Raw genomic sequence first — 14,595 nt, forward strand, 5'->3', positions numbered from 1 at the left:
TTATCTTGCGGATAAATAATATTTATGTCAATCGAATAATTTATCGTTGTTTTATTGCAATTCAAAGTTCTATAGCTCAAAAAAAAACACCCTTTATGTTTCAGGATCTGTTGTCAATGACATTTCTATTAAATTTAGATTTTCTACTGCCGACCAGGATTCCAATAATTCCTGTACGGACTATATATTAATTCTTACCCTCCTCCTCCTATATTTCATTATTAGACAGTAACTTATAGTTTCTGAAGATGAAAACATCCATCCTTGTCCAAATGTTCCTCAAACATTTGCAAGAATACTACAATTTTATTTCATCACAATATATGTCAACTGTCAGTGTCACATTTGAGCCGGTATTATTTCCAATGAAGAGCTCAACTCACAGATAACAAATTTGTCCCCAGAATATGGTCTTCTAGCCGGACTAGAAACTAGAAATTTCCATGAAAGATTTGGATCTGAAATACCACAGTTGAATTCATTGATAGACATAGTCAAAGTGGGATTCCGAAAATATTTGAAATTTTGTGTTACTCTTGCTTTCAATACCAGAAATTCGATAGAGATAAACATTTTCATTTTGATGTTGTAGTAATTTCAAGTCTCCCGCAAAATTTCATGTTTTTCACGTGACCAGAGTCATAGAAAATTCAAAGATATCGAAAAAAAATTACCCAATATTTCCGTGACCACAGAAGTTGAGTTTTCGGGAAATCATATGAACTAACAATTTCTAGTTCTGGTTTTTCATCAATGGGAGGTTTCATTTTGGATAGCCCGCTCACTGGACAGCTGTCACTTTTGTAGCTGTCATCTTTTGTTATATGACAACTAAAAACTACGCCGTTACTAAACATGAACCGATAATTACCCACTTCAACAACTCATTGAAATGGTTAAAAATCACTACAGAATCACTCATGGTTCATGAAACTGAAGCACTTTTCTGTCGGCGTGAAGCACCTTCTCGGCCGATAACAGTTTCTGCTTGTCAAATGTCAAAAGCTAACAGCTGCAAAAGTGACAACTGTCCAGATAGCGGTCTATTCAAAATGAAACCTTTCATTGAAATACCCTTCATTATTGATTTATTCTATTTTGATACATAATTCACATTCTCAGCTCTATATCATTCGATTCTCGCTTTCTTCCGTCAATTCAATTCAATTCATATGAATAGTTATCTAAAGCCATCTGAAGTTTCCATCCGACTCTTCTGTTGGTCTTTTTTTCTTTCTTTCTCCGAGCAACCATCTTATACGGACCACAAACTGCATTTCAGAGGTAAAGTAAAAACTTGAATAGACACTTTTTACAGGATTTCAATTCCAGAGAGAGCCTCGAGTTCCACATGATGTAAAAAGATGGATGGATGGCATACATCATCTCCTTCTTACGATTAGATAGAACAAATCCAAAACAACACAGACCAGAGTAGTGTTTTTGTTATAGTGTACTGTCATATCTTTCTTGGAGATCATAAGCGTACTGATGGGTTTAAACTAAAAGGGGATGTTTAGTCTTCACATCTATAAAACTCCATATTTTCAGGATCATTTCCGATATCTGTTAGAAAATTTTGTGATATCACATAATTAAAACTTCATGTAATCAAAGCAGAGCAGTATTCAGCAAGGTGGAATTGAACAAATAATCAAATAACTAATTGATGACTTGACATATACAGGGTGTTTCCTAAACATGCGGCAAAAATTCAGGGGGTTGTTCCTTGGACTATTCTAAGAATATTTTGTCCTGTGATGATTTTTGAAAAACCTAGTTGTTTCGAAGATATAGGGGAAACAAAATTTCAGATAATAACATTTTATTATGAAAAATTACATGAAAATTCAACTCAACCTACAAAAACTGTTGAAAATGACCACCTCTAGCCAGCATACAAGCATCCAATCTTCTCCTCATTGACTGCCGAACCCTTTCAAAAACACCAGGATCATTTCTTATTAAGTTACACCCAGCAAATGAAAACCGTGTTTAATCTGTATTCCTTTACCATCCGCACTTATCAATTTTTAGTCAAAAAACTGGCCGTTTTTATTAATTGGAATGTTGTTAAACAAATTTAAAAATAAATTGTACCTACTTAGTAAACACACTAAATATGAAAAATGTTGTTCGCCCTGTATCTTCGAAACAAAGAGGTTTTTCAAAAATCATCCAAGGACAAAACATGCTTAAAATAGTCCAAGGAACAACCCCCTGAATTTTTGCCGCATGTTTAGGAAACACCCTGTATATTGAACTCGTTCACTGTAATGGAAAACGTTACTGGCAATTTATGAAACAATTTCCAGAAGTTTCATGGCGTTCAGTAGAAGAATTCAGGCATACATCAGGGAAAAACACAAATGTATTCGTTTTTTATTTTTGAGAGGCGCAATATGATTGTAAAGAGATATGCTGAATGATGATGCACCACACTTCAAGAGACCTGTCGTTGAAAATGTCGTTGAAATCCTGGAAAATATTGAGATATACCGGCATGTTAGTAATGGTAACATTATCCAGGAGCATAGATCATAAAACCTTTTTGAACTATTCGTAGAAAGTTTGGGATCCACACATACTGACGCAAGAAAAATATTGACCGAATTTCCATCTGTGAATTGCTGTTGAATCGCAACAACATATTCGACCCACTTCTGATGCAGATGGTGACTGAAGATGAAGAATGTGTCACTTACGATGTCAAGAGACAGATCTCGTGGTCGAAATCTAACGAAGCAGCCCAGATTGTCACCAAGCCAGGATTGATGTTTCTGCTGTGAGTTTGGTGGGATTAACAAGGTCTACTCTACTATTTATTGCTCCTCTTAATTCTGCGAAAGAAGAACTAGAACGTTTGAAGCGATCCATTAAAAATGGACAGGAATGGTGAATAGGAGAAGACAAGTGTTTCATCAGAACAACGCCAGGCCTCTCAAATCTTGATTAAATCCAGAAGCTCTTGGAGCTCAGATGGGAAGTTCTTATGCATCCACCCTAAAGTCCGGAGCTGGCACCGAGTAATTACAATCTTTTTCTTTTTTCGTCTTTTTTGGGCCCGTTTTGGCAGCTTTTTTTCTTCAAAAATCCAGAGGCGTCCATTCAGATCAAGATGCAGAAATTCATTTTCTGATACTTAGGTCCTTAGTATTATTTCTCGTTGAATCGATTGAGCCTAGCAGACTTCGGGTGCAAAAGGGCCTTATACGAGATAAGAAACCCAGAATATGCTATAGAAAACATGTATTTGCATTTGAAATTTCAAAGTTGGGCCTCTTATCTTGAATGAGGCCCTTTTGTACCCAGAATCTGAGGGACTCAATCGATTCAACGAGAAAAATTACTGGTTTACTTGGCTGAATTCCTAGCCTCGCTACGCTCAGCTATGAAGTATCAGCCACGGCAGTCAATCTACAACTTTGCTGCCTAGTAAAACAAATAACTATTTCCCAACCTACTATATTGAAACAATAATATTTATATTGAGCATTCATAAGTAATTTCTGGAAGACTGATATCAATACGAATTCGAACCAGCGTATATGCGTTGTTATATTGGACTACAAGTTTTTTTTTCATATGCAACACCATATTCTACAACAAAAATGAAAATACTAAGCAGGAAAACATTAGGAGATCTAGAAGTTTCTGAGCGCTGTTGCATTTACGCATCATTTACGCCCTGGGGGACCGCGTAAACCTATACATTTTTCTGTGGTCTTCAAAGACCACGCGAGTGACGCATAAAAGAACGAATGCTGAAAAACTCACGTCAGAGCTTTCCTAATTTTTTTTTCTACATTCATGCAAAAAGCAAAACTTTATTGAACTATATTTAGTGGAAAAAGAAGTTTTTAATGCACTCATCTGTCATTCTACTTCAACGTGCTTTCATCATGACAAACAAATATTTCAGCCTGAAGGAAATAACGATGTACAGTTACCAAGTACTAGTACGTTTACAGCAGTAACAAATCAAGAAAAGGATTTAAAAAGTACTTCACTACGAAATATTCATATTGAAAATTGCACCAATTGTTCATTCACTTTCAACATTGAGGGTAAAAATGAAGTTTGAGTTAAATTGTTAAACGTATTTGTTCCTTTTTCAATGCAAATCGATATTAATAATAAAGTGATCAAGTTGCTCTTTACATTTTCCTACACCTAGTGCCGCACCCCAATAAATCATTTTTTGCTTTTTGCATGATCGTAGAAAAAATGTTGTATGCAACTCGTGCAAAAATTGTTTATTGCACTTGTTGCATAAATAACTATTATGTAAAAAGATTTGATATTTAGCAAAACCCAGAGATAATTCTATACGACATAATCACAGATTATTGTTAAAACCTCACCTGCAAGCACGTAGTGAATCCAGGGGTGTACAGCATCCTTTCGTACGGACAGTGACACTCCGATAGCTGCTCCGTGAGTCCGAACAGGTGCTCTGGATCGTCCATTTCTTGGACCATGCCGTCCCCTGGGGGTCGCCTGGGGTGGCCCACGGTGCCGGTGTGATTGACATCGGACCTGCAGAATTAGCTGAGTGTCACGTTTCTGAACCGCTCTAGGTGTTGAGGGGTGGAGGCAGAGGGGCAACGAGCGGGATTTATGGCGTAAGAAATTTGGGATGTTCGGAAGAGTGATGATGCCAGCCGTAATTATTGTGTACGTGGATGTGACAGGGCCTGAGCAACGGGATAAATGGTTGTTCATCCCCGGAGCCGGCAAAAAATGAAGGGTTGTCGTTATTGATATTAGAATTGTTGTCATTTAATCGTTGATGGTTTGTGTTTGCATAAACAAAGTTGAATGTATAGTTGAGATAAAAAAATGGGGCAGTTATTGTTGTTGTTGCCTAGTGTGACATTGACTTTTTCCCGCCACTATGCTGTATGATTTCTCTCAATCTTCTGGTCATTGACCTATCGTGCGTTCATTTAAATTCATGTTCAAGAGTGCTGTGGAGAAATAAGAGTTGATTTTCTGTGATTGGAAGTAGCGCTTAGCTTGTACCATATAGTTCCCAAATTCGAAGTATGTAACGGGTGTTTTTTTCCAGGTATATAACTTCAAGTTGGCATTTCTATTCAAGATGGCGACCGATTTAACAGCTGTCAAATGATTTATTCTCAGTTTAGTTTGGCAATTTATCATGAATAGACTCGCGCCTGAACAACGCTTGCAAATAGTGCAATTTCATTTCGAAAATAATGGTTCTGTGCGGAATACGTATCGCGCACTACGTCCATTTTATCGTCGACAAAATCGTCCATCAGAGCAGTTAATTCGATTGACCATGGAACGTTTTCGCACCACGTTTACTCTTATTGATAACTCGCATCACCAGAGACGCCGTACGGTGCGTACAGAAAAAGCTATTGCTCCTGTAGAGCGTGAAGTATCCGCCATCGAGCACAGGAATTGGATCTGTGTCCATCCACTTTATGGAAGATTTTGCGGAAGGATCTTGGTTTGCGTGCTTACAAAATTCAACTCGTGCGAGAATTGAAGCCAAACGATCATCAAGTATGGCGTAGATTCGTCGAATGGGTCCAAAATGAGATTGCCGTTGTTCCCGATTTCCATAAGCGAATTTTGTTTAGCGATGAAGCGCACTTCTGGTTGAATGGCTACGTCAACAAACAAAACTGCCGCATTTGGAGTGAAGCTAATCCTCAAGTGTATGTCGAAACACCGTTACATCCAGAAAAACTGACTGTTTGGTGCGCTTTATGGGCTGGTGGAATCATTGGTCCGTACTTCTTCAAAAACGATGATGACCAGAACGTTACAGTCAATGGTGACCGGTATAGAGCCATGATTACTAACTTTTTCATTCCTGAATTGATCAACCATGATGTCCAGGAGCTGTGGTTCCAACAAGACGGCGCAACATGTCACACAGCTCGTACCACAATCGATTTATTGAAAGACACGTTTGGTGACCGCCTAATTTCAGGTTTTGCACCTGTGAATGGGCCTCCAAGATCTTGTGATTTAACACCCCTAGACTAACTTCTGTGGAGCTATGTAAAGTCATTGATCTATGCGGATAAGCCACAAACCCTTGACCATTTGGAAGACAACAATCGCCGTGTTATTGCCGATAAACGGCCACAAATGTTGGAAAAAGTCATCGAAAATTGGACGTCCAGATTGGACTACATCCGAGCCAGCTGTGGCGGTCATATGCCAGAAATCATATTTAAAAGGTAATGCCACAAGATTATCTTGCGGATAAATAAAATTCATGTCAATCGAATAATCCATCGTTGTTTTATAGTTCTGAAAAAACACCCTTTAGTGACAAATGTTAGTAATATGGTACAAGCTTAGAGCTACTAACTTGCAACCACAGAACATTAACTCTTATTTCTCCACAATATTCTTCTACTTATTTTATTATCGTCTACTTTTTAGATTATTCCTCCTTTCGTCAACGCGATGGTCTATTAGACGTTTATGGAAAACCAATCATAATTTTGTGCTGAAAATATGCATGTTGGGGTTTAAGGCAATGATCACCAGAAACAGACTACTACTTCTTCATTTCAAACGGCATGCCCAGTATATCATTGCATCATTAGATAGCTTTTTTGATGACAATTTCAGTAATAGCCCATACTTAGGGTATAAACTCAACGATTCATTAGTTAATGGGATTTTTATGAAAAAAATTGTGGCAAGGAGGACACTTCTTTTTAACATTTCTGTAGTAAAAGATTTCTTCGAAAAATACCCGTTTCATTTTCGATTGTGCAGATACTTTCTATTATGAAACTGTTTGCGGTTTGGACCAAAAATGAACAGGGTGTTTATCAGAAGATCATGAAGTTGGACAACTCAAATTCATCAAAACTCAATCAAAAAATCTGGACAATTTAATCTTGCATAAACTTTCAAGTTTTATAGGATTTGAGTCCTTTGAATGGCTTAGGTGTTAACATTATTAATAACAAGCATTCATGCATAATAATAAAAAGTAACAATAGAAGAAATAGGTACCTAATGGAAAATAATTACCTTTTTTCAGTTATAATGCTCCCTCTTAAATTGCATGATTTCTTATTAAGGCATGATTTTCATGGTCAACCGAACATAGAATTATTAACCTGCAATCTGAATGATTTCAGAAATTCACTTAAATGTCTTCCATTTTTCAATTTAAGGTTTGTGTTCTCTCAATACTTCACTTTTCATAGGTCAATGCATTCATAATTCGAATCCAGGCACCATATTTATTTATGTATGTGCTTTCAATTAGATTCTGATTTGAGCAATTACGGCTAATCGTTCACGGAATCGTTTAACCAATTCTCATTACCACATAACATGAAATATCTATCCCCTCAAAAAAATTCAACCAATTATATAAACGCATATGAAACAAATCACTTAGCAACGAACCAATATTTTTGAATATCAACGCAGCATGAAAATAACTCGGTATTTGAACGTGTGCTTTAGGTGAATATTTTAGTAACGTTTTTATTTTTAACCATCGAAAACATTGGGATGTCAGACCTATTCATCCAAAATTAATTATTTTTCGTTCTGTACTATTTCTGCCCTGCAATTGAAATTGATTGGAATTTTTTTCGGGAAATAGTCTTTCATATACCCCTCGTGCTTGCCAAATTATCGAATATTTTCAGGAAATATTCGAGCACTCTGCATATAACTACTGAATATAATCAACTATCATTATTCGATTTGTAGCTCCCATTGATTTTTTTGAGTGAAGATGAATTGTATACGTTGCAAAGAAATTATTGCACCGAAATTTTTGGTGCCAGTCCAAAATATTCTTAAACAGGATATTCACTGTGGTAGATAATGATGATCATACTCTCTAGAATTTGAAGAAGAGATATATCTCCTTAAGGCCTACTCACACTACCACGAAAAGTTTTTCGAACATTATTTTCGAATGACGTTCAATACAACTAATATTATGAAGTTTTTCTAGTTCACAGAGGCCATATTATACTGAATCGTATAACAGCTTCAGAACATATTGAAAAATTTCGAGTTCAAGAGTGACAATTATAACAAACATAATATGGCTACTGTCAATTCAAAATATGTCATATTCATTTATCGAACAGAGAATTATACACGTCTAGGCCCAAAGAAATCCGCTCAAAAAATTAATCAACTAGCAGAAATAAATAAAGCAAAATTCAAACCACCCTGAGGCTATCGAAGCTAAATACGCCTATACATCAAGTATCTCCACGCACAAAAGTCTGTTCAATATCAAGCAATCCATGGTGCTTGTTAATTTCAACCTGTTATCGAAAGTTCGACCAATTAGGAGAAAAGCTTTCGAGGCAAGTTTTTTCGATTGAATAAAATCATATCGATACCGTAATTCAGATTTCAGGCCAATTAAATTCATATTGGATAGTCGAGTTTAAGGTAATCAGTAAGATAGCCCTTTTAATGCTGTAGAAAATATAAGTTTTTTCCATTCTACCAAATCGCACATTTAAGAAAAATGTTCTGTATTGAAATAAAACGAATCCTTCGATCCCTGAACAGATCATTCAATAAAAATGCTCCGAAGAATATGCGAATAATTTTTATTCACAAAGGTAGGTATCGTCTATATTCACGAGCAGTTTTACATTCATCTACCATTTGGTTTGATTACAATAACTCATTTCGACAGTTCAAATTGAGCCTGGATTATGTAACACCATAACGAATTTTGGTGGAAAACAAAACAAATCGTCCTGAACTGTGAGAGTTTTTGTTTTGGAATGGGTAAATTTCCATATGATTTAACTGTATTAAGTTCTCGATTCAATTCTCCACCTTTTATTTTTTGGAAGTGCACTAATTTATTAATATTTTCTTCCAATGTGAATAGTCTGTTACCTTTATATGCAAATGGTTTGGATCGATCTAATGAGAGTTTTTCTGTGATTTCTGTAGTCTTCAGAAGAATATCTATCTCTCGGCCACTTCGTTCACCTGATATCAATCGGTTAGATTTTTATGTATGAGGATATTTGAGCATCTATGTTTAAATCACATCTCATGACTCATTATTCCATAGAATTCAAGATATACCAAACCAAATATGAAACGATCTAAACCTTATCTATTAACGTTGAACGTTTTTCTAGCTTCAACAAAAAATTGTTGTCTAGATATTGACGATAGACTATATTTTAGAGAGTTTATTGGGTTATTTCTATAATCTATAATTGCTTGGCTTGCTCTATTGGTCTGCCCTACTGCCCCTTATTGGGAGTTTTACTCTGAGACCCTTAGGAACAAGGTTACTATCTCTGACAAGGTGTAGAAACGTTAGGTGGTTAGTTTCTTTGGCAAGTTTAATTAAGGTTTTCTCATATTTCCTGACCTCTTGATATTATTTGAGTCCATACCGAATTTCTAATTATTGTCTAGATATTGATGATGGAAATAGCTCAATAAACTATCTAACAAAAAAATTATTGTTTTCAAATTCTTGTAACTTCTTAATGAAAACAAAATAAGTGCTCTTATAATCTGTCAAAGTTTGCCATAATATCATTAGAAAACCCCGTATACAAGGTAAACACAAAAATCACACTCAGGCACAATTCATATCGATTTCCAACAGTTGAAATTTATGTTTTTCATCGTTATCTTCGAACCATCCATCTTCTAACGTCTCATCAGCTTTCAGTTATTGCAAGCAAATTCAGTCAGATTAATTGATTCCCCATTAGGCTTTATTACATCAACTGAAATGTCAGGTCGGTTTGTGAGATGCCTGATGACAATTTAATGACCCCTGCATTGAAACTAATTTCCAACAAACCGATTCCGAATCTCAATTCAAGTTTACAGAGGTCTATTCCTCGAATTGATATTTGGCCAATCGAAAAGTCCCCGGTCTACCATAGAAAAACACATTTTTCTATTCAACATAGTTGCCTTCGAGGGCGATACAGCGATTTTAGCGATCTTTCAACTTTTCGATACCATTTTTGTAGTACGATTTGTCTTTCACTTCAAAATAGGCCTCAGTTTCGGCGATTACTTCTTCATTGGCGCTAAATTTCTTTTCAGCGATTATTCTTTTGAGGTCTGAGAACAGGAAAAAGTCGCTGGGGGCCAGATCTGGCGAAAACGGTGGATGCAGAAGCAATTCGAAGCCTAATTCATGCAATTTTGCCATTGTTTTCATTGATTTGTGACACGGTGCATTGTCTTGATGAAAAACCACCTTTTTTCTCTTCGAATGAGGACGTTTTTTAATGATTTCATCCTTTAAACTATCCATTGACACTATATAATAATTGCTGTTGATGGTCTGGTACTTTTGGAGGTAATAAATGAATATAATACCTTGCGCATCCCAGAATACTGATGCCCTAACCTTGCCAGCTGACTGTTGTCTTTTTCCTCGCTTTGGATTCGGTTCATCGATGTGCAGTCCACTCAGCTGACTGTCTATTCGACTCCGGAGTGAAATGATGGAGTCATGTTCCCTTCATTGTCACTTATCGACGCAAAAACTCAGGTTCATTGCACTCAATTAGCTTCAAACACGGCTCAGAATCATTAACATTTTGTTGCTTTTGATCGATTGTGAGGTCGGGCGGCATACATTTTGCACACAGCTTTCTCATGTACGAGTATTCGTGAATGATATGATGTACACGTTCAGATGATATCTTCACAATGTCTGCTATCTCGATCAACTTCACTTTATTATCAAAATCATTTTGTGAAATTTTTCGATTTTTTCGTCGGTGACAGCTTCTTTTGGGCGTCCACTGCGTTCGCCGTCTTCGGTGTTCATTTAACCACGCGTAAACTTAGCATACCAATCAATGATGGTTTATTTTCTTGGTGAAGACTCCGGAAACTCTCAATCAAGTCAAGATTTTGCTTTAACTGTATTTTTTCCCCTCAAAAAGCAATATTTTATCAGCACACGCAATATCTCACAAACTAATGGTCGGACTGCTGTCAAATTTTGACACGTATCGTTTGAAGGTTTGTACTACCTGAAAATTAAATGGATTTAATACTAGCACCGCCATCTGTGCATCAGACCGGGGACTTTTCAATTGGCCTAATAATTCTTGTCGTGTTTCCTGTTCATTGAAAAAACTGGCCGATCTTCCATCGGTAGAGGAAATATAAAAAGAATAATGAGGTACAACATCTTACTTTCGGTCTTTTCAGCTGAAAAATGGCAATTAATTAAAGGGTAGTACTCGAGAGGATTATTCCTAGACACGATGAGAGCAATCTTGAAACCCGAATTCTTGTGTAAGCTCGGCTTTAATTGATTTAGTTTCAAATTAATTATTCCGAATATCATCATTCTTCATAATTGAATTTTTGCTCTGAAGATCTCGGATAAGAGGAAAAAAATTTGACTCGGAGATTGCTATCGAATTCTTGGCAAAAACTTCGACTCGATTCTAAGTTCGGAACTCCTGCTGAATAACTATGTTCTTTCGGTGTTAACAGCTGTTGCTTCTCGGTAGAATGAATTAATGAAAGTTACACCAATAATTTCTCTGGCAACTCTTTTTATTGGGATGAAGTTTTGGTAGGTATAAAACCGTAGTTGGAATTCGTATTGTAATTCGCAATTTTCTGGAAGATTCAGCTTTTGCATCCAAATTGTTAGTCAGTGACATCACAGCTATCAAAAATAGGTATCTTGATACAACACGTAGACAGCTACAGCTACCTAGGTTAGCACTTTTCCTCGAGAGATGTCCGTTATCATTTTCTTTGTATTATGAATAATCCCCTCATTATCTTTCACAAAGGTATATTATTACTTTTTGAAAGAGTATTTGAAGGCACTTTCGCGAGTACTTTCGTTTTCTACCCACTTTTCGAAAAAGGAATTAAAGATTTCTTAATTGATTTTCTATTTTGCTGTATTTGTCAATTCATTTTGATATTGAAAAACCAGTATAAGAGTATTATGATAGAAATCAATGGGAAGTATATTTCATTGTGAAGAGCAAGGTATTCCTCTAACGATATCAGCCAAATGGTCCACCATATTCTTTTCATAAAATTTTCCAATTCTTACTGAAAAGAGAGAAGTGTATGTACTCGAGAACTCCACGAATTCCATGTTTGAGGTCTTGAATCGATTTTGGAGTACTGACAACGACCTTATCTTTCACGTGGCTCAGAAAAAAGTCTAAAGGTGGTAAATCTAGAGGTTTCGGAGGCCTCTTCGAGAAATAACACAACCAGGAAATGTTTCTTGCCAAATTGCGATTGTTTAGTTGCTTGTATGGCACGTAGTACCATCTTGTTGAAAAGTCCACATTAATATCTTCCATCTCCGGCCATAAAAATCAATAATTATAGCTCGGTAGCACATTCATTCATGGGTTTTCGTAAACACAGCAGCAATATTCTTAGTTGTTTTTGAGCAACGTACAAGTTTTAGATTCTTCATATCCTTTATTTCCACCATTGCTTTAATTTCGTGAACTATGACTGCAATTTTTGCATCATTGTTGTAGTGAGTTTTAACAATTTCAATGCGTTGTTGAAGCGTGTTTCGTTCCATTTTTAGTAATGACTTAAGTTTAACTTGTCAAAAGTGATAGCTACCCAGATAGCGGCCTATTCATTGGCTATTTCCTTTCATTTTTGTTTCTTGGAAAATATTTTTTATGTAAATTGAAATAATTATTACCACCACTGGCATTTCCTATCAGAACAAAAAATTGGACAGATATCTTATCATAAGATGTGAGACAGACCAAAATCGGAAAACAGAATCGGACAAAGATGCTGTACATACATAGCCTCAAGACTGTACACAAAAATACTAAAAAATATAAGAGAAATAAGAAATTTGAAAAAGTTCAAGAAAGAAATGAAAAACTGGTTAATTTAAGGAAGATAAAACATTTATTCACAATCTAATAAACTCTTTATGAATTGAGTTGGTGGTATTTTCAAAAGAAATGAGATGATGAAATAAAATTCACAAGATGAGTCAAATTCCCGATTATGAAAAAAAAATCCTGATTATGAAAAAAAATTTCCCAAATGAGACCAATTAGACAAATTTGATTGTGAATAATGCTGGAAAGAACTGTATTTTATTTTTTTGCTGTCGTTAAAATCATATTTTTATTTTATACCTGTAAACAGTTATTCTGGAGATAACTCACAGTTTATTTTTCTGAGTTTAATTTGAATGTAGTTATTGTATTTGAATGAACTCATTTATTATTATTATTATAAGGTAAGCATTTGTTTTGGACAGGTATAATTTCAGTCAAAACCTGCTGGTGAAAGTTCATTCGAATCTGTGTTCGTCCAATGTAACCATGTAACATCGCTATTCGAATTCTTTGACTCCCATGGACCGCACTCATCAATTCATTCATCATGTACTGAAAATTCTACTGAAATATTCGATACATTGGATGTCCCTTCAACCGAAACACCGTTACAACACCGCAGACCATTGAAAACTCTCTAGTTCATCAACGCATATAATGAGTGTATTTCACATACATGACACTTGTGAATATCCACTGGGAATTCGTACCGTGAATTTCAGCTGAATATTGTGTTAGAATTCTGTACATCACAGGGTAAGTAGGTATCAGGAAATTTCTACGGGTTGTGATGTAACGAAACCGTTACATATGTATTCATCAATTGAATAACAGAATTCGATGATCGACACCTTTTTGGAGCACAGAATTATATTGTTCATTAAGGTTTATTTCAACGAAAATGTTGATTTTTGAGTTGGAATTTAAATTTCAAAAATGATTTTTTACCTTTATCAATAAAACCTTGAACATTTTCTTCCAAAAAATACTTCGAATTTTCGTGGCTTCTCGGATGTCGGACGTCAATTCATAAACAGTTCATATTTTCAAATTTTAATTATCATAATAATTCAAATTGTAAGAGAAAAAGAATTGAATGTATTTTCTGAAGATTATCCAAGAAATCTCATTTTGTCTGTTCCTTTAATTTAGGAACACCGGTATGATTCTATATCATTTGTTTCGTCTTTAATAAAAATAATTCGTTGATTTATTTAACTTAATTCATTGACAAAAATTTCATATGAAAGGTATAACTTGCAATATTAATTATAATAATTGATAATAAGCTAAGCTTTGTAATTTATTCGAACATGGATCTTAGTTTTCAACAACTGCCTTTTCATTGTTCGAATCGAAATGAAAGGTGAGGGGAATTAATGGTCATAATACACCAAAAATTTCAGTTGAACTGAATGCAGCTTTTAAATGTATCTAACATTAGGTAGGTAATGTTATGTATTTTTTTTTATTCAAAAGATAGTATTGAAAAGAAGAAGATTTGATAGATCGAAATTTCAAATTTGAGTGACAGTGACATTCCACAGACGAAAATTGAAGCATCGAATTAAAAAAGATAGATTTAAAATCCATAGCGATAAAAACATGAGAACAATACGTCAAGAAGAATAATCAAATAAAAATGGAGAAGTTGTGAACCCAACTGAGAATGAGTTTCGCATAATTTCTATAAGAATAATGAAAAGTAAAAAATTTATAAATTTGTTTTTGGATCGGATTA

General features: G+C 35.3%; 1 protein-coding gene across 2 annotated transcripts in view; it reads right to left on the minus strand.

Moving 5' to 3' along the window:
• Positions 1-14,595, minus strand: part of LOC123678405 (putative dipeptidase CPSG_01350) — a 341,260-nt gene that overhangs the window by 270,297 nt on the left and 56,368 nt on the right. For both annotated transcript variants that reach the window (XM_045615417.1, XM_045615418.1), the window contains exon 3: positions 4,365-4,539. In XM_045615417.1, coding sequence (XP_045471373.1) covers positions 4,365-4,539 — 175 coding nt within the window. The remainder of the gene's footprint in view (positions 1-4,364; positions 4,540-14,595) is intronic.

This window comes from Harmonia axyridis, chromosome 4, assembly GCF_914767665.1.
Source record: "Harmonia axyridis chromosome 4, icHarAxyr1.1, whole genome shotgun sequence".
In the NCBI taxonomy this organism is placed as follows: domain Eukaryota; kingdom Metazoa; phylum Arthropoda; class Insecta; order Coleoptera; family Coccinellidae; genus Harmonia; species Harmonia axyridis.